At 48.0% G+C, this 23,266-nt stretch overlaps 5 protein-coding genes across 5 annotated transcripts; 2 read left to right on the forward strand and 3 right to left on the reverse strand.

The window, feature by feature from the left end:
- Positions 1–921: 921 nt before the first annotated feature.
- On the forward strand, positions 922–4,044 carry L3040_001199 (uncharacterized protein; the record flags this gene model as incomplete). Its single annotated transcript, XM_007292760.2, has 7 exons — positions 922–1,155; positions 1,304–1,639; positions 1,711–2,027; positions 2,085–2,827; positions 2,875–2,993; positions 3,106–3,294; positions 3,391–4,044. 7 exons carry the CDS (start codon positions 922–924, stop codon positions 4,042–4,044), a joined length of 2,592 nt encoding a protein of 863 aa, XP_007292822.2.
- An 893-nt stretch (positions 4,045–4,937) lies between these two features.
- On the reverse strand, positions 4,938–6,881 carry L3040_001200 (uncharacterized protein; the record flags this gene model as incomplete). The annotated part of the gene is made up of 3 exons (XM_007292762.2): positions 4,938–5,946; positions 6,017–6,522; positions 6,609–6,881. The coding sequence occupies 3 exons, from the start codon at positions 6,879–6,881 to the stop codon at positions 4,938–4,940; spliced, it is 1,788 nt and encodes a 595-aa protein (XP_007292824.2).
- Positions 6,882–7,335: 454 nt separating this feature from the next.
- On the reverse strand, positions 7,336–7,612 carry L3040_001201 (uncharacterized protein; the record flags this gene model as incomplete). Its single annotated transcript, XM_066156656.1, has 2 exons — positions 7,336–7,520; positions 7,570–7,612. 2 exons carry the CDS (start codon positions 7,610–7,612, stop codon positions 7,336–7,338), a joined length of 228 nt encoding a protein of 75 aa, XP_066012688.1.
- A 3,718-nt stretch (positions 7,613–11,330) lies between these two features.
- On the reverse strand, positions 11,331–12,755 carry L3040_001202 (uncharacterized protein; the record flags this gene model as incomplete). The annotated part of the gene is made up of 1 exon (XM_007292763.2): positions 11,331–12,755. The coding sequence occupies one exon, from the start codon at positions 12,753–12,755 to the stop codon at positions 11,331–11,333; it is 1,425 nt and encodes a 474-aa protein (XP_007292825.2).
- Positions 12,756–13,366: 611 nt separating this feature from the next.
- Positions 13,367–16,411, forward strand: L3040_001203 (uncharacterized protein; the record flags this gene model as incomplete). Its single annotated transcript, XM_066156657.1, has 2 exons — positions 13,367–13,598; positions 13,683–16,411. The coding sequence occupies 2 exons, from the start codon at positions 13,367–13,369 to the stop codon at positions 16,409–16,411; spliced, it is 2,961 nt and encodes a 986-aa protein (XP_066012689.1).
- Between the last annotated feature and the right edge of the window lie 6,855 nt (positions 16,412–23,266).

The raw sequence follows: 23,266 nt of genomic DNA on the forward strand, positions 1-23,266 counted from the left end.
TTACAGATCGGCCATGCGTTTCGTAAGACTTCAAAAAGACAGCAGCAAAGTTGTTAAATACCTCGATAATCGCATAATAGAAAAGAACGAGCTAAAACAAAATTATTGAATTGAATCGAATTTAATTATACAGACTACGAAAATTTCAAATGAGCACTTATCAGTCTCGGGATACTGCTTCTTGGGCTTTATCGTGGAGAGACGATCGAATAACAGCTGCTACGTTAGGAATATCACAGACGAGATGGCAAAGTTAAAAGATTAACTAACTTAAAGGCTGTATTAGAATGCATCCAAGAAGTAGCTAACGAAGAGCCTGACTTAATTGAAGAATATGATTCTACGATCAGCATTCTTGCCAGTCCAGATCTAGCCTTGGCCTCGTCAATAGTATTGGCTGCTGCCCTTGATATTCAGACTTGCTTATTATTCAGCTCGTTTTTATATTATCATCTAATAAGCGCTGGCATTCAATCGATCGGCCAAGCAAGCGATTGTTTTTTTTTAAAGACTTCCATGAAAAAAAATCCAAAATTCGGAAAATTACCATAGCCCTCGTAATCAATTAATGTAGTAAGTTTTCGTCCCCGGATTTGGGTTGTGATAGGTTTCGGTTCGGCAGCCGGCAATAGTGTCCCGCCAGACCGGCGTTTTGCTAACAAAAGCCGATCATCAACAAATCCCCACAGATCCTATCCAAAGATCGCGTTCATCACCACATCGCCCATCACGAGGCTGCACTATCCAGAGCCAGAGTCATATCGGCATCATCTGTGTGAACGGCACAAACAATTACTGAACTCTCCTCCTCGGTCCTCGGGATCTCAAAACCAAACCAAACCTGGCTCGGAAGCTTGATTGCCTCTCGTGTGCAGCAGGCCCGCTCGTATCTTGCCGTCATTTGCCGTCGCGACATCAGCCATGTCAAATCCGTTGCCGCCGGCAACAAGCGCGCCGAATAATTTGTCATCACTTATGAACAGCAGTCCGCTCGTGCAGGTGCAATTTTCCGGTGGCAGTGGAGGAGGTGCTGGCGGTGCTGGGCATGGAGGCCAGGCCAGTAAAGCGCTTGACGCGATGCGCGCGTACCGCGCCTGTTTGCACTGCAGGAACCGGAAGAGCAAATGCGATTTGGATCCAAACCAAGGGAGGCCGGTAAGTTTGAATTCAGCCCGTCCGCATTCCACAGGGACAGGAGGAGACGACCAGGTCATATGAGAGAGATATCCTACCAATACCGTCACGTGATCGACGTACATCTGACGGTTCGTGAAAGCCATGCTAACATGTTCTTCTTTTTCAGCCCTGCCGGCGATGTCAAAGGGAAAACAGAGAGTGTGTGCTAGGCGAGAGTCACCGAGGAGGACGCCGAGTCAGGAAGAAGGCGAAGACCGAGGATGGGTCGGTAGAAGGAGAGGAGCCTCTCTCCTCCTCCTCCTCCTCCTTTGCTCCCCCGGGTGCGGGTGCATCTTTCCAGTCTCCGATCACAGAGCCCGTTCAATACGGTCCCGGATCCGGATCCGGTCCGCTTCAGCCGCACCCAGGAGCCAATCCTATACAGTACAACCGTCCGGTGTGGCAGCCACCGCCGGCTGATGGTGGCGAGACCAGTACTGCGAGTCATTCTCAATATCCACCGGTACGTGGTATTTTATATCATAACTCGAGATATACCCCCTCTCCCCAGACCCCAAAGCTCATGAATGATAGATTCCGAGTCCGTCTACAATTCAACCACCATATCGTTCTCGGCTTGAGTCAACGACCAGCCTGGTTGGCAAAGCTCACGAGGGCATCGCCTCAGCAGATCTCCAAAATCCATCCGATGCTCTCGAGATTCTCGCGCAAGTCGCCGACAGAGCTGAGGATTCGAACTCCCCGAGAAGTGATGACCCTTCAGGACAGGCCAAGAGGAGACAGCCAGTTCCCCGGCCCGACCCACCCCAGCCCATGATCGATACATGGCATTACCGGCCGATTCAAGAAGGTTTGTTGAGTCCTGAGATGGTATACCAGCTGTTCCAAAGGTACGCACCCACGCAGCCATCCTTGTTTTCTTCCTGACAAGCTAATTTTTTTCGAAGTTACGAGCAGTTCTTTCACCCATTCTTCCCAATAATCCCAACAGAGACCTTCGATAGATCCAGGTTCCAGTGGCTGTCACGTTACGAGCCCCATTTGTTCTCGGCCATCTTGACTGTAGCATCAAAGGATGACGAGCGAATTCATCAAGTCTGTTACGATCACATGCAGCTACTAATCTCGAACATCCTCGCTGGGGCTGATGCTGACGTCGAAGCGGTCGAATCCCTTCTTCTGCTTTCTCAATGGGTGTCGCACCGCCCTCAAGTCGCAGCAACTGTCGGACGCGGCGAAGAAGATCGGGTCGCCTGGATGTACATTGGGACAGCCCTCCGACTGGGCTATTTCCTCGAAATCGACCGGACATCATTCAATAGCGACAATCAGGAAGATCCCGTCATATTCCATCGGAAACGACTGGTCTGGGCTGCCTGCTATATTTGCGACCGTCAAGTCTCGGTTCGTGTTGGAAAGGGCTTCTGGGCTCGTGGGCCCGGTCCTTTGTCCGGGCTGAGAGCTAGCGACTTCCCAACTCTACGACCAACTTCCGAACACTACTTGGACTACGGCTCGCTTTTCCAGGCGAACCTGGAGTTGACACAGATCTTTTCTAACGTGCATGACATTCTGTACTCTTCAAAAGGCCATGCTTGGAAAGAGATGTTGGAAGGCCGGTACGCCAAGTACTTGGACGACTTTCGCTTCAGCATCCGAAAATGGGACGATACGTGGGGAAATATCCATTGTAAGCTTCCATGATTGCAAATTACCTCTCATACTGACTGCCATGAGGCCCTGTGTATATCAAGGCGAGCTTGCAACTGAATTTTGATTACTTACGCCTCTACGTCAACGCCTTTGCTTACCAAGCAACAATTTCTCGCGCCCTGACCGACCAACGAGACAGCCAGGTCAGTCTACCGCACTCATGACTTTCAAGAGTTTTGTAGCGACCCAAAAAAAAAAACACTTTCCCTTGCTTCCTGGGCGTTCCACACTCAAGATTACTGACATGCTGAATAGCACAACCCTCACCGAGCAGTGCCGCTCATCGACGCCACAGCTCCAGATGCCCGCTTTATTTACGAAGCCATCGATGCTGCCACCTCCCTCCTCAGCCGATTCAATAACGACGTTGATCCGCAAACGCTCCGCCATATGCCTTCATCTTATTACCTATTCATCATCTACAGCGCGGTTTTTCTCTACAAGGTATAAACTATCCTCTTCTCTTCCCTCCGGGTCCCTCCCATTCTCTCCCCTCCCTTCTATAAACCTTGGTAGCCCCGGCTAACAGCGCTCCGGAAGGCCCGATCAACAACTTCTATGAAAGAGGACGAGCGCGAAGCCGTCCGCATGACTATCAAAGCCACAATCACTCGCCTACAAGCCTCCTCTGTGGGGGCGAACCAGATGGGCACGCGCTACGCGCGTCTCCTTGAACTGCTGTGGCGCAAATCTCCCAAGAGGAGCGGCCCGGGCGCACTGCACAAACAAAGCCTCGATAACAGGCTTGCGCACAGCAGCCTCCTGCCGGCGGCCCAGAAATTCGAGACGGACAACTTCGACCCAAGCCTCCACAGCGCCTCCTACCACCACCACCTCAACAACAACCCCGCGACCCAGAACGAAGTCGACCAGCAGCAGCAGCAGCAGCAGCAGTACCTGGAACCGGGCCAGTACTCGGATACGACCACCATGGGCGGCATGGACAACAGCAGCGGCAGCGGGGCAACGTTCAGCTGGCTAGACCTGAACTCGACGTTCAACTTCGCGCTGCAGAACGGCACCGGGGGTGGCGGGAGCACCAGCGGCGGCGAAGAAGGCGGCGGAGGCGGCGGCAGCGGCGGCGGAGCCCTGGGACCGGGCGAGGACGGGATGGGCGGTGGTTTCGGACAGGGTGGGGGGTTCATGGACACGAGCTTCCTGGGTGTCCCGGACGGGACGCAGTTCCAGTTCTAGATTGACTTCTGGCGTGGCATGGCGTGTATGATGAAACTGGAGCTGGAACGGGAACTGGAACTGGAACTTGGAAAAGTGCGGAAAGGGGGAAAATCTGTTTGTTTGTTTCTTGGGGAAGGTGCTGGTTGGTTGTGGGCTGAGAGAGATGCGGTATGTATGTATCTTGGTCACCCACCCACCCACCCACCCACTCACTCACTCACTCATTCGTTCGCTTCTTCGTGTAAATGTTATATACAGATCGATCAGGTCATGTCAAGATCTCAGGGTCTGGTTCTAGTTCTAGTTCTGTCATCCGGGGTAGGGGAAATTAAGAAAAAGTATGGTTGGGCGGACTTCTCTCTTGATGGGATAAATGGGATAGATGGATGAATGACTGGCCGGAATAATGTCTGCCTATTCTGCATCTGTGTGTTTATGTGTGTGTGTGTGTGTGTGTGTATGCGTGTAATATTACGTTGATACAATACGAATAAGTAACCATTGATTCTCGTCGTGGCGTACACGAACTGACCCCTGGTAAGCAAGAAAATAGATAGATAACCACCACAACGCCCGTCGTCCACGTACTGAGCGAACAGGAACAAATGTTCAGGCTCTGTTGCCCAAATAGCCACAGCCACAGACTGCCACTGCGAGGGCCACAAAACAACCGCGCCCCGGCCCTCAAGGTAAAGAGGCTTGGTCAACAAGAATCCAATCTGATTTCAGCGGCGCGGACAAGTTAAGATTATTTATTCTGATCTATGCAGATAGAGAGAGTCAAAATATATATATATACAGATTACAAGATATATCAGACATTTACAACCCATGGTATCCCCATATGTACGCCCCTTTCCTTTTGTGTCTCCATTTATTATTATCCCGCCACACTCCCTTCTTCTCACTCTCTACTGCCCATCTGTCCAAGTCTTCCCGCTCTGAAACTCCACCACGCTGGGCCACGAATTTCTATCGCCGAGGACATCCCCACCATATTTCAGGTAGCCCTGCACATCGGGGTCCTGGACGTCCCTTAGCACCTCGGACCGGTTACCATGGACCCAGACAGTCTGCATGCCCATCACCATGTGCGGCAGGATGTGGCAGTGCAACATCCACACGCCGGGCTGTGTGACGCGCAGTCGCCACGCGCGCCACCCTGCCGGAGAGTCTTTCGGCGCTCGGTTGCTGTACCGGCGGACCATACTGGTGTCGCGGCGGATAGGCGAGGCGCCGCGGGCCGCCGCCGCAGCCCACTTGGCCTCGTTAGCCGCTTGGTCGTACGCGCCGTCCCCCATGCCGAGGTCCCAAAAGTGCCCACCATGGGCGTGGTACGGGTGGCTGTCCACGGTGTTGTTATCCGAGCCCGTGTTCTGGATGATGATCTCGAGGACCTCCCCGATCTGCGCCGGGAAAGTGCGCGTCACGGGGTCGATGCCACCGTTCGCCAGGGCGCGCTCCATGGAAGGGAAGTTCGACACGTCCCCGTTGTACAGGGAGACGAGGTAGGGTTCCTTTGGGAAGGTTTCTTGCCAGGGAAACGAGTTCTGGACCCAGGTGACGACGCCGTCATACCTCTGATGGATAACCATCGTGATGGTGCGGGTCACTTCGGACGCGCAAGGCATCCGCAGATGCTCGTGATCGGGATGAGGGGCGAGATCGTAGTCGAGGAACGCCACCTCGGTGTCGGGCAGTGTGATGGGCGGGGAAGGAGGAGGGTAGAAAATCGTCGGCGGCGAGGGGACGCCGTAATTGAGGACGGCAAAGGAGCGCGTGAGGGTCGGTCTGTCGCGAGACTCGATTTGCATGTAGTAGGCGCTCTTCTCGGGGGCCGATTTCGTGGTCAGGAGTACGCTGTAGCGCTGGCCGCTGCCGAGTTGGAGAAAAGAAGTGTTGTATGGTTGTGTATAGGCACTGTTTTGTTGTTCCTTTCGTGAGTCTACAGAAGAAACAGTCTGGGGTTTGAAAGGGATAAAGTACGTACCCGTCAACCTCAATGATCGTCAAGTCGTGGCCCTCGATCGCAAGGGAGGCGAAGGTCAGAGCCGTGCCTCCGATGAAGCGCAACCTGTATGTCTTCCCGGGCTGCACATCCAACGACGCCAACGTGCCATTGCACACCTTGCCGTTCGCCGTCCCTGCTCCCTTCCCATTCACCAGAATCATTTCCGATTCGCCGCTCCAAACGAGCGGGTTGGCCAGCAAGCCTTTCTCCAGTGTAAGGTCGTCCTTCGCGAAGACATCTTGCAGCAAGATGATGCGCTCCTCGTCGTAGTAGTACGGCACCTTGAGCTTGTCCTCTACAATGAGAGGGCCTGTTGCGGAGATGGCCTGCATTCCGACGTGGCTGTGATAGAAGTACGTCCCGGCCGAGTGCGTCGGGATCCCAAGCTCGTAGTCGAAGAACTTCTGGGGTGGGATGGGCCATTGCGACGCGAGGGGGGTGCCGTCGCTGAATGGAGAGGTTGTCATCGCGAGGCCATGCCAATGCTGTTTGTTACTGACATTAGCCGAGAGACCGGAAACACCATCGACCTGGAAGTCGATGCATGTCTGAAGAACGTATTTGTGCATACCATGGTCAAGTTTTGATTATGCATATCATTATACACTCTGATCCAGTACACCTCGCCTGCCCTGAGCGTCAGAGCAGGTCCAGGAGAAGTGCCGTTGACAAGTACGATGGGCTTTGCGGCCAAGCATGCCTGGGTCGTGTCCGCCTCGGTGACGCGTAGAACGGCATCGGGGATGAAGGTTTCGTCGTGGACGACCGTTTTAGCAGATGCGATGCTGAAAAACGACACCAGAAGAGCGAAAAGAGCGAATAGTGGGTGATGTTGGAACAGCATCTTGCAGCTGGAGCCGTTCGGCACGCACAGTAATAGTGATCTACTTTACGTCAATCATCATGTCCGTCCAGAGACAAATAGCCCATATCGTAGTCACCAGAAGGAAAACATAGAAGAGGCCCAAGCAGCTGAAGCGTTCGTTCCATGATCTCCCTGTCGACCTTTTCCAACAGCAAGGAACAGCAGCCCTCGCTACTTTGCAAAGGAACAACAACAATCAAAACAGAAGGAGGATCGACTTACTACAGTCACCCGCCCCAGTTCCTCAAATTAGCACCCCAAACAAGCTGAAGGGGACGAAGTCGGAGTCGGAAGAAGAGGAACGGGAAGGAATAATAGCAGGAATGTTAACCTGGCGATGCCACTTTCCGGGCGTGGCTCCAGTCTTAAATGATGATCAGCCAGCCGGCCAGCGGTCCTCGTGTGGCCGGCATACCAGTGCCCATGTTGAACGTCATCCCAAATTTAGGTGTAGAGTCAAATGGAGATAATCAACTGTCCAGATCATTGCGATCCTGGTTTTCCCGTTATACTTCCCAAGCTCCCAGGCATAATAGTAGTAATTATCCCCTGAGGGTAGGGAGGGACCCAGGGGGTTTAGAGTGGAGCTTTGAACTTTCGAGCCACCTTCAGGCTTGGCTGAACTCTGTTAAAAAAGGCCAACATGTAGGGCAGAGAGAAGCTCAACCAAGTAGTAGGTAAAGAGTAAGAGGTGCTACTCTAAGTTGCATCTTGGTCGGTCCAGGTCCAGGTCCAGGTCCAGACCCGAGCTCCAAAGCCATATACGAGAATTTCCAGGTCCTTACTATTGTAAGATGAAGATCCAAATAGACACGAAACGGCAGGGAAGAAATAGGGGGCCAGCCGGGCCAGGTCAAGAGAGTTGAGATGAGTTGAGTTGAGTTGAGTTGAGTTGAGTTGAGTTTGATTAGGTGAAGTCGTCCGTAAGTTAAGTTCCTACGGAGCAAGTAGGAATGGCCGGAAGAAATAGAGCTCCGTATGTTTCCTCGATGACTAAGGCGCGCTAGATGAGACGAATAGTTCACGTGCCTTGCTTGTAGCGAGCGGCGACGGTCCTTGCCGGTTCGAAAGAGAAGAAAGAGAGGAAAAGGGACAGAAAAGAAGAAGCGGAAAGCGGCAAGAGAAGACCCCGAATCGCCTGATGAAGGACGTGCAAAGGTCTTGGAATGAACGCCGCCTATACAGTAGAAAACAGGAGCTGGTACTCGACTATCCCCCCTACATAAAAGACGGACCCAGTTTTGGCCCATAAATCGCATAGCGGTACAGTAGGTGTAGTGCAGTAGTAGCTTTTACTAGTAAATGGCTCATAGGAGCCCTGTCAACTCTATTGCACAGACGAAGTCGGAGTTAGCTGTACTGTACTTGCTTCAAGATACTTTTCAAGGCTGAATCGCTCTAAGTTGATTGGTTCAAGCCCGGGTTCAAGCCCTTGCAGAATTGTACTTTCGTCTTTCGAACACGGAGGATAGTACGGAGTTGGGTAGGTCCCGTATCCGTCGAAGCTTGACAAAACGGCTGGTGGTGCTGTTGACTCCACAAGATCCACGCACTGCTGGTATGTGACTTCTACTACTACTGCTGCTACTACAACTACTACTACGACTACTGTACTGCTACTACTACTGCTGCTACTACTACAACTACTACTACTGTACTGCTACTACTACTGTACTGCTACTACTACTGTACTGCTACTCCTACTGCTGCTACTACTATTACTACTACTACTACTACCACTACTACTACTACTACTACTACTACTACTACTACTACTATATAGTAATTGGTAAAGATATATAGTAATTGGTAAAGATATATTAATTATGGCTCCAGCATACGGACTACTAGCTCACTGCGCAGTCAACGCACCGATCGATCTATAAACAGAGATTAGACATTCCAAGTCTCTAGGTTCTAGTAGTAATAGTAGTACTAGTACCGGTAGTACTAGTAGTACTAGTAGTACTAATAGTACTTACAGTAGAGTCTCGAGTGATTGCGATTGGGGGATCGGCTAATCGTACCGAGTGATCCCAAATATAAAGTCGGCGCCACAGCCAAGATCTGGGTCCGGAAGGTGGACGGTTTCAGATAGCATAGTAGGGAGCACTACTGACCTTCCAACTTTTGTCTAGTCCTAAAGGCAGTGTTATCTCTGTGGGAAAGGTAGTTTAGGTGTACTACGTAGATGCGGACTTGGTTCTTGGCCTGGCCCCTGACCTGCTGTCAAATTACCGGTAGTAGAATATCCTCAACTTGGTCGATTGCCTCCGCTATACCGCTATACCGCTATACCGCTACAGTATCGTGCGGCCAGCATATCTGTCCCCATGCCAACAACGGTTGATCTAGGTGAACTGGGGAAGGCGATTAGGTACCGTGCAACGCCCTGCATGGTTGGGCGACTCCTAAATTTAGTAAATTGGACTTTACTCTGTACTTGTAGTAGTAATTTTGGGATGATTTTCGACATGGGGACAGAAGAAGTAGGTAGTAGGTAGTACCTAGGTACTACGTACCTATGCTGGCCGCATGGGTCTCTGTGTGCATGCGTGCCATGATCCGTCCCCAGCAGCATAATCTACGGAGTTCGTACGGTAGTAACTTCAGAGGATTAATGTTACTCGCAAGGTGATACCTACCGGTACTGTAGAATCACGTGTTCAAGGCCTCGCTTAATACGGTAGTACGGCCAGGGCCACCACCAACCTCCGCTGGAACGCGCATCCCGCGTCAAACAATAGTAGTAGCAGTGAGTAACCGCGCTCAAAACTCAATACAATCGCGAATAGCTTAATACTTTTCCCACTGTAGGAGGGTCTCTGAGTTTCTAGTCATTACGTCATGCTATCCAGGTCATGATGTAATAGAGATCGTGGTGGTGGTGGACATGGGAATTCTGACTCCATAGCCCGATCGATGCCTGTACTTTATTACTAAGCATTTTCCCGGAGTTCAAATGAAGTTCCCGTGATAACGAATTTTTACTAGCGACGAAACTGGCAAGCGAGCGTAGTATATGATTGCCAGGGCACAAAAGTGTGATGGCGATACCGTTGGATTTTTGATCTTGATCTTGATTTGGATTTTTTTCCACTCGGTTTTTCCAGAAGTCTAAACCATGAGAGCAGTGGAGTCGTCTTGGGGGCACTTCCTCCACTGATTGTCCAGAGTCAGATCTCATCTCTCCTGTTGATTGCGTTCCCCGGTCTAACCGACCTTCTTTTTCCGTGGCGCAGACTTCTGGAAAAACACTCGCGAGTATACTACTGCGTACTGCTACGTATTCGCTTGGCTGGAGAAAACTCAGTACGATAACTCTATTTGCGCGATTTAACAGAGTTACCGAATTGCGGAGGTAACTCAATTGCTACGTAGTACGTAGTATTACGCAGGTTTGCGTCAACTCAGCTTCGGAATCCCTCCCCTCTACCTATGTAGGACCTGCAGACCTGTACGTATCAATGGTGGCTCCACCATAAGGACTGCGTAGGTACAGCTTCGAGATCAATTGGTCTTCTGCGCAGTCAACGCACTGATCAGTTGATAAGCAGAGATCAGACGTTATTAGCAGCTCTGCGCGCCATTTTGTCAGGTCCATTTTGCCATGTCTCTACGGCTACTACGTAATATATTCAGTCGGCTTCTCCGATTTTTATATCGACCGTGCTCAGAGTTGCCGCGGGTGCGGGCGGGCCGGCAATGAGGTACCTATACCGTATATAGTACAACTCGGTATAGTAGTAGATACTAGTAAGTACTAGTAGTAGTACGACGGTACAGGTACCGGTAGGACTAGTAGGTAGTACTACTAGTAGTATCTACCGCCAAAAATACATGCGATAAAAAAAGAAATTTCATCAGAAGAGTCAAGATTAATAGTCAGTGCCCTGACCGCCGAGCGCTCGCTTAATCGTGAGAGGGCATTGAGAAGGCCCACCTAAGCGAGCCGACCATGACTCTGTACAGTCAGGTGAAGCAAGTGTCCCATCATACTGTACTACGTACGACGTACTACGTAAATACTACTACACTGATGCAAATTCGGGCTGATTATTAGGAGAAAGCTTGACTTCGTTTGATCGACCGGAAATACGAACGATACTGCGCTTGGGCCAGCACCCTTCATGGGTCGGTCACCTACGGTACTACTACTACTAGTACTACTACTACAAAAAAGGGGAGACATGCCCAGCAATCCTCCCAGACGCTGCCGGTCCACGTGGTCCAGATCACGACTCGACCGTGTGAACCATCCCGTCAAATGCAATGCAAAACTAACATATCGTCGCGTTGGGGTATCTTCAACAAGCCTGCACCCGCCCTGCGCCTCCATGGTGCCATCCCGAATGCCACAAAGCCTGACACTGTCATTCCAATCCTGTTCCTGCTCCCTTAAAAAAATGTCAAGACCATCGAGATTTTCTATGCTTTTCCGTTCTCCGTGCCCGTGGCCATGCCGGCCTCGGTCTCGGTCTGGGTGACCTCGGCGTCGCTGGCCTCGACCTTCTCCCCTTCCCCACCTTCTCCCCATGCCGAGTTGCGCCGGCTCGGCTTTTCCGGGGCGAGTCCAGAAACCTCTTTCGGGCTGCTGGCAAGTGGGCTTGCCGAACCAGCGATACCACCAATGCTCCCGCTCACACTCCCGGTTCTACCGTGGCCAAGGAACCCACTCTTGATGCTGCCGCCGTCCGTATTGTTGGCTTGCTTTCCCGCGTAATAGCTGTTCCGCTCGCTCGAGAGAGCCGGGGCTATACCCGTGGCCGAGTAAATGCTCGCCCGGTCGTTGAAGGCTCCGACGTTGGTTCGGGCTTGGTGAGATGACGCTGGGATTCCACTTGAGGCATCAATATTGGAACTCAGGACACTGAGAGGGAGACTCTCTCGGCTCCCGCCAAACATAGAGGACGGGGCGAGCGCACGAACTGACGCGTCCGTATCCATGGATCGACGTCTGTGTCTGTTCGAGGAGGATGCCAGCGTCAGTATCGAGGCGTTGTCGGTCAGGAGGTTGTTTGCGGTCGCCGTGTGGTACGTGGAAGGATGCCCGCCGCTGGTCGAGGGCGCGAGGTGGGCTGGAATGGCCGAAGGAGCAGGCGACGCGGGAAACTGGTGGGAGAAGTGTATGCTCTGGGTATTGTTGGCGTTCAGACTGTTGCGGTTGTTGCTGTTGTGATAGGGGTTATTGTGAGAAGCTGGGACGCCGTTCGGCGTGGCGGATTGGATGGTGGTGAGTGTCGTGGTTAATGATCGTAAGGAAGGTGCAGGCGAGGAGAAGGTGCTGTCTGGACTTCTTCCATAGCTCACTCCACACCCCAGTGTCGCATTTGTTCCCTGCCCGGACGACGCGGCGTGCGAAGGCGCGGCATCCGAGTGCGCGCCCTGCTCTGTCGACATGATGGTCGGCGCGACGGACTTGCTGTCAATTGTCGGCGGATTACGCCCTTCCAAGGAGGACCGGGGAGAGCGTCTGCGATCGACTGAGGAGGTACTGAGCGAATTTCCGGTCGGGCTCGTCGAGAGTGAGCAACTGCCATTGGGGCCACCGCCATTGCGGCCGACTGCGATGCCCGACTCGGGGTAGGGGTGATTCTTGGAAAAGGCCTTGGCCTGCTTCTGCTTCTGTTTCTTCGACGCCGACTTGATGTTGCGCTTCGTGCTCACGGGCTGGCTAGGGCTGGCGGGCACGACAGCCGCGGAGGACCCACTCTTGAAGCCGGTGAGCTTCTTCATCCATGTCGAGAAAGGACGACGGCGGCCAGGTCTGCCGCTGTCTGTGCCTGGTGATTGTGGTGGTGTGGGAGCAGTCGGAGCTGTCGAGGTGGCTGCAGCTGTCTCGGCCGTGGCCATTGTGTGTGAAGGCTTGGAGGAGGCAGAAGTTCGGGTAGTGGAGTTGAGTTGACGGTTCGAGGTCAGGCGAGGGGACTTGAGGTGAGGGTATTCGCATATGGCGAGAGAGGGCGATTAAGGATGGTTGGGATGGGATGGGTTGGGATGGGTTGTATTGGATTGGGGGTTGGTGAAAGAGGGATGGCAAAGAAATATCAGGAACACAGCCTTGTCCGAAGTTGCGTTGTAGCAACGCTTGCTTAGTCATGTTACGTCTACACCACGTGATCCCGGCAATGTGAGAGTCCAGTCAACATCAACATCAACATCAAGGTCATGGTCAAGGTCAAGGTCAACATCAGCATCAGCATCAAACTTATTTTCATCTTGTGTACCCAGCATGAATAAATATTCTATGCGTGATACTACTTACATATCTGAATTTGGAGCTTCACATACGATTAATTTCTGCCTTCCTTTCCTCCTTCCCTCCTTTCTATAGCTAAGCGATAAAATGAAAACATCCGACTGTAACATTCCCCCCGGGGCAATGACTCTTTGAATTCATCCGTACACTACATGACACTACACGACACTACACGACACTACAATATACTCGCTTCCTCTTCCCAATGTCCATACAGCCCTTACCACCCGATGTGGTGGCGCAGATCAAGTCCTCCATCACGGTCACGAGTCTGAACGGGGTCGTCCGGGAGCTGGTCAAGAACTCTCTGGATGCCGGAGCCACGAAGATCGAGATATGCCTGGACTACGGCCGTGGGGGGTGTTCGGTCGAAGATGATGGCTTGGGCATCCTGCCATCCGAGTTTGGCGCGGACGGCCACCTGGGCAAACTACACTGTAACCATCTTTCAGTAAACTCATATATATATATCTCACTCAAAGAGACAGACAGTACTTGCTTGCTGACTTTCCATCTCACAGACTCGTCCAAGTTAAACCATGCCCCGGACCAGGACCCGCGCCCACTCCATGGTGGCCGTGGCCAGTTCCTTGCGGCCGTCGCGGCCCTGGCGGTGGTGTCGATCACATCTCATCATCACCTGCATCGCTCGCACAATGCCCTGACGATGCACCGGTCCGCGGTAGTCGCGCGACAGGTACCGGCCCCAGCCCAGCAGCACCTCGCGCATCCGGATCATGGGACGCGCGTGGTGGTGCGCGATCTCTTTGGCAACATGCCGGTGCGGGTGAAGCAGCGAGCGGTGATGGTTGCGGCTAAAGAGTGGGCGGATCTCAAGCGCGATGTGGTCTCGCTCCTGTTGCCTTGGGAGAGGGCGGTTGCGGTGACTGTGACAGTGATATCTCCATCATCATCCAATCCGAAGATGGTCATCCGACCACCCTCCCCGCTCTTCACGTCGGACAGATTCTTCTCGGTGTCGTCGGTCAGCCGCATCTTGTCGCAGGCGGCCTTCATCTCCGTCCGGGAGGCGGATCCCACTCGCTGGGTCCCCGTGGGCGCATCAACCCCCACCCTGCGCATCGCGGGCCTCTTCTCGCTCGACCCCGGACCCACCAAGCAGGTCCAGTTCCTATCTCTCGGGATCCAGCCGTTGGTGGCGGGTCAGAACGTCTTCCACGACGAGATCAACCGGCTGTTCTCCCACTCGGCATTCGGAGTGGAAGGAGAGGTCAGAGAACCGGAACTGGACCAGCTCGCGATGGAGCGGCAAGGCTTCACGAACAGAGAGCTGAAAGGAGCGAAGAAAGGCGTGGACCGGTGGCCGATGTTCTGCCTTAATATCCAGTTGCATGACCACGAACAGGCATCGCCGCCCCCGATGCGCGGTGGTGATGTCCTGGACGACACGGGCCCGCGCGGGCGCATGATCATGGAGCTCCTGCAGGCTACGGTCCGGGCGTTTCTCACCACACATCACTTCCGGCCCACAGCAACCGGAGCCGGAGCCGGGGCCCGAACCGGACTCTGTGCTCATCATCGATCAGAGAAGCAGGTGCAGGTGCAAGTGCCAGAGCGTTCCCCCCGACGTGAAAGCAAGAGCAAGAGCAAGAGCAAGAGCAAGAGCAGGAGCAGGAGCAGGAGCAGGAGCAAGAGCCAGTTTGTGTTCCACTCCAATGCCCTCGGTACTAATGTCCGGATGCCCTCCTTTCGACACGGGACAACGGCGGCGGCATCGTCCGAGTCTCGGCTGGACCAGACACGCTGGTCCATCGTCAAGAGAGGCATGGCGTGGTCACGGGGGCCGAAACCTCCGGAGCCGGAGCCGGAGCCGGCACAGATGGGTGAAGACGTTCCGTTCGTCCGCCCGGCAACTGCTCTCCCACTCGCTGCCCCCGGTGCGACGACCCTCTTGTCCCAAGAGGGAAAGATCGTTCGAGCCCCGTTCGCGCTCAGTCATGTGCTCGCAGCCCGAACCCCCGAAGCTCATCACTCGCCGTCATCATCATCAGTTGTGCGGGCTTCTCCTCCACTATCACGCGATGTGTGCGCTGATGAGGATGCTGGTGATGAGATGGCCGTTTATATCAATCCCGTGACCAAAGTCACGTCCTTCGTCAACCAGCGCACCGGTCTGGTCGTGAAACCCAACAGCTCGAATTCTCGCGACAGATCTTTCCCAAAGCGGCTTCTGTTACCGCCGAAACCCCCGACCTCCAGTTGCGCCGAGCCGAGTCTTTGGATTAGCGAAATCCTCAAGAACTGGGAAAATCCCATATTCCAGCCACCGGAACCCTCAATACCTCACGTGGCTTTCGAAGGTGCCAGCACCACTACGCAGAAAATCCTTCATGGCCGCCATCATCACTGTTCACAACTCGATATTGACAGAGCTTTCAGAGATTCCGCTTCCGGTATTGCGGGACGGATATCGAAAGAAGCCCTGAAGAATGCCGAGGTCGTCTCCCAGGTTGATGTGAAGTTCATTCTTGTCAAATTACGATCGTTCCCGTCGCGAGATGACAACATGCTGGTGTTGGTGGATCAGCACGCAGCAGATGAGCGGATCCGGGTTGAGACGCTGATGGAAGAACTCTGTACCCCAGAATCATCAGATTCGGCAGTGTCTGCGGGATCCAGTATCCTCTCTAGCTGCCTCGACAAACCCCTCCACTTCGAGATATCACCCAAGGAGATCCAGCTCCTCATCGCTCACCAGTCACATTTCGCCAACTGGGGAATCCTTTACAGCTTCTCCTCGCTAGAGCCTGAATCCCTTTGCCAACACTTGACAGTCCACTCACTCCCTCCCGGTATTTCAGAGCGCTGCAAACTCGACCCTCGTCTCCTCATCGACCTCCTCCGCGCCGAAGTCCACAAGGTCCACGACGCGGGCAGATCCTCTGCCGCGTCCCTTGCCTCCGAGAACTGGCTGCAGAAGATCCATGACTGTCCCCAGGGGATACTGGATCTGCTAAACTCGCGAGCTTGCCGCAGCGCGATTATGTTCAACGATGAGTTGAGTCGAGCGCAGTGCGAGATCTTGGTGGCGAGGTTGGCCGAGTGTGCGTTCCCGTTTCAGTGTGCGCACGGGAGGCCGAGTTTGGTGCCCTTGGTTGATGTTGGCGGCTTGAGGATGGGAGGGGAGGTGGTGGATGCGGAAGGGGGAGATGGCGGTGGTGGTGGTGGTAGTGGGTTTGGGGCGCGGTTCCGAAGATGGAAGGAGGGAGGGGTGTGTGTGTATAACTGAATAGGGTTGGTTTTCTGGGCTTGCTAATCTTTATAAGTTCCAAACTCGAGATCCGAGACTGGGAAACATCATCGTTGTGGAATTTCATGATATTAGATAGTAAGGGATTATCAAAGCAGCCCAATATAATGCGAAGGCTTTCTTGACGTGATTAGGATTTTTACTGCTCTTCAGGCTCTGATACTTGAGTGTTAGTCTTTACATGTGTAGGCATTTATACCGGTACATATATCCATTTTTCTTCTCACCATCTTGTCAATCATTTCTGGGCATCATCCTCCTCTCTCTCCTTTTTTTCTTTTCTTCTGTGAGGGTATCGATGCCATATTCCCTTCATTTTCCTTTCTTCTCTTTCCCTTCTAAATGTTCGGAAGCTAGGATATTGGGAAGAATGAAGAATATTACAACGGTCTGCCACTTTGTGATTTTAACCTTTACGGTGGGAGTGGGTGTGGGTGTACGTGTGTCTGTATGTGTGGTGATCAGGCTGAGGTCAGGGGGACATTAGGATGAATGGATTGGAATGGAATTGGAGAATGGAGATGGAGGTTTAAGATCTGATGTGATGTGATGTAATTGATTAGGGTTGTTAGAGTAAGGAATTCTCACTCTATAAGGTCTGTACTGTTGCTGCTAAGGAACGCTTGAAGAAATAGATAGTGACTGCTAGTTGGAAGAAAAGATAGCTAGCTAACGTAGAAAGAGAACTGCATACAGTTCTTTTTCTTCTTATAAGGATTCTTTTTTCTTTAAATAATCGAAATCAATACTTTTAAAACCATCTTCTACTTCTTTATCATAAAGAAGAATTATCTTCTTACAAGTTATAAGCCTTTAATGCTTAAAAAGTGACGGAACACGCAATTCGCAATACGCAACTCGCAAACTCGTCGATCGGCTTGACTTCCCGCTTTATACGAAGTACTACTTAATAGTAGTAAACCCTTTCTCCCTTCTCTCTTTTTACTTTATTATCAATTATCGATTATCGCTTTACATCAATCATTATCCATTTATCGACATAGTTACTACTCGAGAAAAATTCGCTAGAACAAGATAATAGAAAAGCGTAAAGACTTTTATCAAATCGAATTTAAACGAATAGTTCGAAACTATTAAGACGGTCGCTTAAAGCGAAGATATCGCTTATCTATTAGACTACTCGGAATCCGAACACTGTTATATAATTATTACTAAAGCACTTTTGCAAAGACACGATATCGCTAATAGTACTTAAAAAATATTAAAAAAGCTTGATAAAGATAAATACGATAAATTGATTTACGAAAATAAAAGTCTTTTAAAAGCGTTTCGAATCGAGATAGCGAAATTCAAACTTAACCTTTTTTAAAAGCTTAACGAATTCGATCGCTAAAAGATTAAAAACCTTTTCGATATCAAGACTATGATCTAAAAGCTAAAGACTATTTACACCGCTACGATATTCCGATCTATATAAACCAAGCTTTAAGCTCTTACTAATTTTCGTATAAACTTTAAAATTTCTTTTAACAATAACTAAGAACGCGTTTTAATGTGCCGCCGAAAAGCTTATAAAAGCTTAAAGAAAGACTAATTCGACGATGATTATTGCTAATTGATCTTTTGCATTAGGCTTGTTCTTTTAAAGATATACATACTATTATACGATAGCTTTACTTTTTTTATAATAATAGATCAAAAGCTAAAACGTTTAAACGAAAAATAAGAATCTATTATTAATTTAAACTTTTAAGTAAAAGCATTCGCAACTTATTACTCGAATAACGAAAGAGCTTATATAGCTAACCGACAAGCACTTTATAAACGAGCTCTTTCGAGTCAACAATCACGTAATCGTCGCCGATCTTAATCTTTTAACTTTAAAGCTGAATGTTTTAAGTGCGGTTTTAATAAGCATGCTAGTCTTACATGTTAATTCGCTAAGATTAGTTTCAAAGCTGCTAAAGCTGCTCGTATCTTTAAAAAAAGCGAAGAGCTTAACGAAGCATTACGGATATATTAACTACTATTACTTAAAAAACGACCGACATCTTTTGCTTTTTTATATAAGAACAACTCTTCATTACTTAAGTCTAATTAACGTGCTCGAAGCAGATCTAATAGTGCTCGCAAAGATAAAAAAAGATTCGCTGCCGATATTAAATCCGACTTTTTAAACGAAGTCTCCGATATCGAAGAGTTCGCTAGCTTATCTTAAAAAAAGCGTAATAAGCTCTTATCTATACTAGCCGCCGCCGACACTAGATATACTAGCTATATAACTGATTTTCTATCTTTATTTAATAAGCTATTAATCTTATGCTAAAAAAAGATTTAAATCGAAAGAAAAAAGCTTTATTTAAATAATGTTAGAACTACCGAAATATCATTATAAAAAAGCGGGATTATCTACTTAAAAAGTATATTGCATATTTTTAGCTTAAGATGCACATTAGTATCGGTAAAAAAGCTCGCTAGTTTTAGTATTATAAAGCAATTCGATAATTAAAAGATGATTTTCATACGCAAGTCTAATAACATACTTTTAATTAAAGCTAAAGTGTAAAATAAATTATATATCTTTTCGAAGTTCTTTAAAAAAGCTAATAAAATGTCTTTTGCTATTAAGAGCATACGCTATACCGACCGCGACGATGCTATCGCTAGCGTTATACTTATATACGTAAATCAAATTGATCTTTCTTTTTAAATAGACTCCGTTAGCAACTAGACCTTACTAAAACCTTTAAGATTATGCTTTTCGAAGCGTACTCGATACTTAGCTAGATATATTGCTTTTAAAGCGGCAAAAGATCTTTTAATTATTACCGCTAACCTTTACGAGGCCTTGAGTAGTAACAGCGAGATCTTTTTAATAAATAACCAAGACTTTAACGAAATAAAACGTTTACCGCTCGCTTCGGAGTTCAAAAGCTTTAAAAAAAGTATATTAAAAAAAGAAAAAAATAAAGTAGCACGCAAGATTAAAAAAGTCGCTATCTAATAAAGCGAGATTCGTTTTAAAGCTATTTTTTTTATATTAAAAGAACGTCGCTTATAACGAAAGCTCTTTTATTTCGTTGCTTATTATAAGCGCTTTAACTATTATAGCACCGAAGCGCTTTCATTATTATACACAATAACGGACATTAAGAAAATTGTGATCTTTTTAATTATCTTTTTATATAAGTCGTGCGCTCGATAAAAGATATTTAAAAAAAAGCTTAAGAAACTCGCCGAGCATAGCATTACGATACTTAAAAAGCTTAATTTCGACGTAGCTAGTCTTTTCTTATTATTTATAAAAAGCTACCGGTACTTTAGCGAGCTTATAAATAACTAGACTCGCAAGACTTAGACCTTTTTGTTTCTGTCGGTATATCCATATCGACCTTAGCTAGTAGTAGTAGTAGTTGAGGGAGCTCACCCGTGAACCATGGTTCACGGGTTACTTGGCATGCCTCGCTTAGCATGTCAGCAGTCAAGGGACCCTTAACTTGACAAGTAAACTTATTAGTTAGCTAATGCACGTGATTCTTTCTAATCGTATAAAAGGAGTCAGCTCCCTTGAGCCTTAAGGAGCAGACAGAATTCAAATACTTTATCAACCGAGTGTTTTGCAATTGCAAGTACTTTGACGACCTTACGAAGTTACGAATATATATTCTTAATCGCTTAGAAGCAATCCAACACTGATTAGTGATTGAATTACTATTAAGTGATCAATCATAAAGAAGCTAGGACTTTATAGCGAAGATACCTTTTATTACGATACCTCTTTCTTTTTATAACGGAAGAGCGATTCCGTACCAAGTCGCTTTCTTACACTCCGATACCTTTCTTTTACAACGGAAAAGCGATTCCGTACTAAGTCGCTTTTTATACTACCGATTTTCTTTTATTCTTACGGAAGAGTGATTCCGAACTAAGTCACTTTTATATAACTTTTAAAGCTGTAGAGCCGCGCTTGCTATACACAGCAAACCTAACTAATACGATCGATCTACGTACGAGCAGACAACAACTATAGCCGATCGAGCAACTAGACCTTTAAGTAAAGAGTCTAGCCGACAAAGAGCAGTAAGGTATTATACCCTTCGAGTCTTATTACCACTTACGGAACTCTTAGCTATTCAACTAAAAAGACTACTATACTTAAGACTCTTAAGCCTTTCGAAAGGACTAAACGACGAGATATCGAGCATCTCATTTGACTTAAACGAGCTACTATACGCAAAGCCCGATAGTAAGATTACGGCTCGAGCAATAATAAAGGACTTCTTAAATGCGAAGTGTAAAAGGCTAAAAGATTACGACTTATAAAGCTTATTCCGGCACGCTTTTTCTTATTAAGATTGGACGAGCTTTACGATAACGAAGGATAATACAAGACGAAGCCTTAAGTTTGCTACTTTTATTAGCTTTAAGAAACACTTGCTGTCTAAAGGCGTGTAGTGCTTTTTAAAGCAAAAGGGTTACGCTAATAAGATAGTCAAGCTCTTGAACGACGAGCAGCAGTACTAGTGGACTTTCGAAGAAATAAAAAAGCAATAAGCAGCACTTTTAAGCCTCGATTTAAGGTAGACCGCCGAAAACCTTACGGACGACGAGGATAATACGCCTTAACCACTTCTAGCACTTCCGAAAAGCTCAAAAAGGAAGGAAAAGGAGACTTCAAGCAGAAAGGGAAAAGGGGAGGAGATCTAAAAGCTACGAGAGGAATTTTTAAAAGAGAAGAGAGATATAGAACGAAATATAAAAGCTATGGCAAGGGAAATAGCGGAATTACGGACTTACGCTATACAATCAAACGAAGGGTTACGACGAAGCGCTTTAGCGTATTCGTTTTTAATTTATTAATCGCTACGTAATACGCCAATCATATAAGAAGAGCCAAAATCACTTTAGCAGACTTTAAACCCTTTTTTCAAAGGCTACAATCGAATTTTCGAAAAGCTAAGACCGAATAGCAACAAAAATAGTCTTAAGATCATCATCGAACTAGACAACATTCGAGGCTACGAAAGCTATACGCTAAAAAAGGACCCGCCAAAACTTAAGAGCGTTCCGGACAAAATCAGCTCTTATTAAGGACAGCGTGCAGAATTCCGTGCTTAACCTTAGCAACCCGAAGAAGGGATCTAGTACTCTCGAACGTACAAACAAGCTCTTTAGATCTTTTAATAAGCTACGTATCAATAAGAAAGATATTAAAGGTATGAGAATCGTTAAAAGCGTGCTTAAAGGTACGGATATCACTAAGCTAGAGCTTTAACCGGTGACCCGGATAGCTTTAACGGTCTTAACGATAACCGACGAAGAAGAAACGGAAAAGATTAGCAAAGAGATCGAGGCTACGAGTATAAAGGAGGTAAGAACGGCTCTTTTAAACTACTAAAGGGATTCGAAAACGGACTTTTAAAAGACTTCGGATTCGGAAATGAGCTTTTTAAAGACCTTAGAAAAGGACGGATTACCGGCAACTATATCGGTAACCTTTTACCGATTAGATTATTAGTTAAGCAAAGCACACTTGCGTACGGTACTCTAAACGCTTTTAACGATAATAAAGATGATTTCCTTGAGCTAAGAGCAGCAGACCTTTACTTAAAAGCGAAGGAATTAGCTTTGTTCGCGCGAAGCTTTCTTAAAGAGCTAAAGTATTCAAGACCCGACGATGACTTTAAAACTCAATTAAAGATTTTTGCTAATTAAGCAAGTCGATACGGTTTGACCTCCGACGACTACTTAACGGCGTTTTTAATTATGCTTACGAAAAAGGCTATAACCTTTTATTATAATTATATGATCAAGGCTAAGCTTTTTACGTTTAAGGCGAACGCTATTGCTATAAAAGACTACTTCGAGACTAACTACTGGCAGCAAGCAAAATACGACCGCTAAAAAGAAATTTCGCTAGATTTAGTTAAAAAAGAGAATCCAAAGACCTCGCTTAACGAATGCTTTAAGAAGCTCGCTAAAAAGCTTAAAGGCATTCAAAGCTTTTTACGATTAAGTTTAAAAGATGATCGAAGTTTTGCTAACAAGTTGTATTCAGCTTGTAAAAACGTGCTAGAGATTACGATTGCACGAATGAATCTTGCTTTTATATTTACCGCGGCAGTTGCTAATATTCGTCGAGCAATTGCGTTTGCTATTAAGACCTTTCGACTTCTCGCTAAAGCGAGTAGAGCTTACGCGAGCTCTAGCGAGCCACACGATCACACTTGCTCTTACAATACCTTAAAAGCTGACTTCGATTTAAACGAAGAATACGAATGCTTTATTTAAGACTGCTAATACTTTGGAGGTAAGAAAGCTGCTAAAGCTATTATTAAAGGTAAGAAAAGGTGTTTTGTTTGCAAGAAGCCAAGTTGCTAGAGCACTAACTATACCTTCGACGAAAGAAAAGCATCCTTCGCTAAGTTCTAAGCTTTTAAAGACGTAAAAAAAGTGACGAAAAGCAAATTCTTTTAATACGTAACATCGATTAAAAGCTTGCTACTTGTATTTACGGAAGAATTCGATCAGTTTATCGCAGGCTTATTAAACGAGCCGCTCGAATCGAGCAGCTACGCTAATATATCGAAAGGTTTTATAACTACTTACGGCACTTTTAACGCTAACGAAGTATACAAACAACTAGAGATTTAAACGGCATTCTACGCTTTTACTAGCTAAGTAAAGACTTAAAAGATGCTCGAGCAAGATCCGCGTGTGCCCGCGAGCAAAGCAAAGACTTATATAGCTTTTAAGTACTTTAAAAACGTGTTCATAAGCTTTATAATTAACAGCGGAGCAGTTAATTTCTTTACCGCTAGCTTGCTTTAGCTAAAAGCACTTTAAAAGAAGTACTTCGAAATCTAATTAAAT

Source organism: Drepanopeziza brunnea, assembly GCF_022702325.1.
Source record: "Drepanopeziza brunnea f. sp. 'multigermtubi' strain 214-2 chromosome Unknown ctg2, whole genome shotgun sequence".
Taxonomy (NCBI): domain Eukaryota; kingdom Fungi; phylum Ascomycota; class Leotiomycetes; order Helotiales; family Drepanopezizaceae; genus Drepanopeziza; species Drepanopeziza brunnea.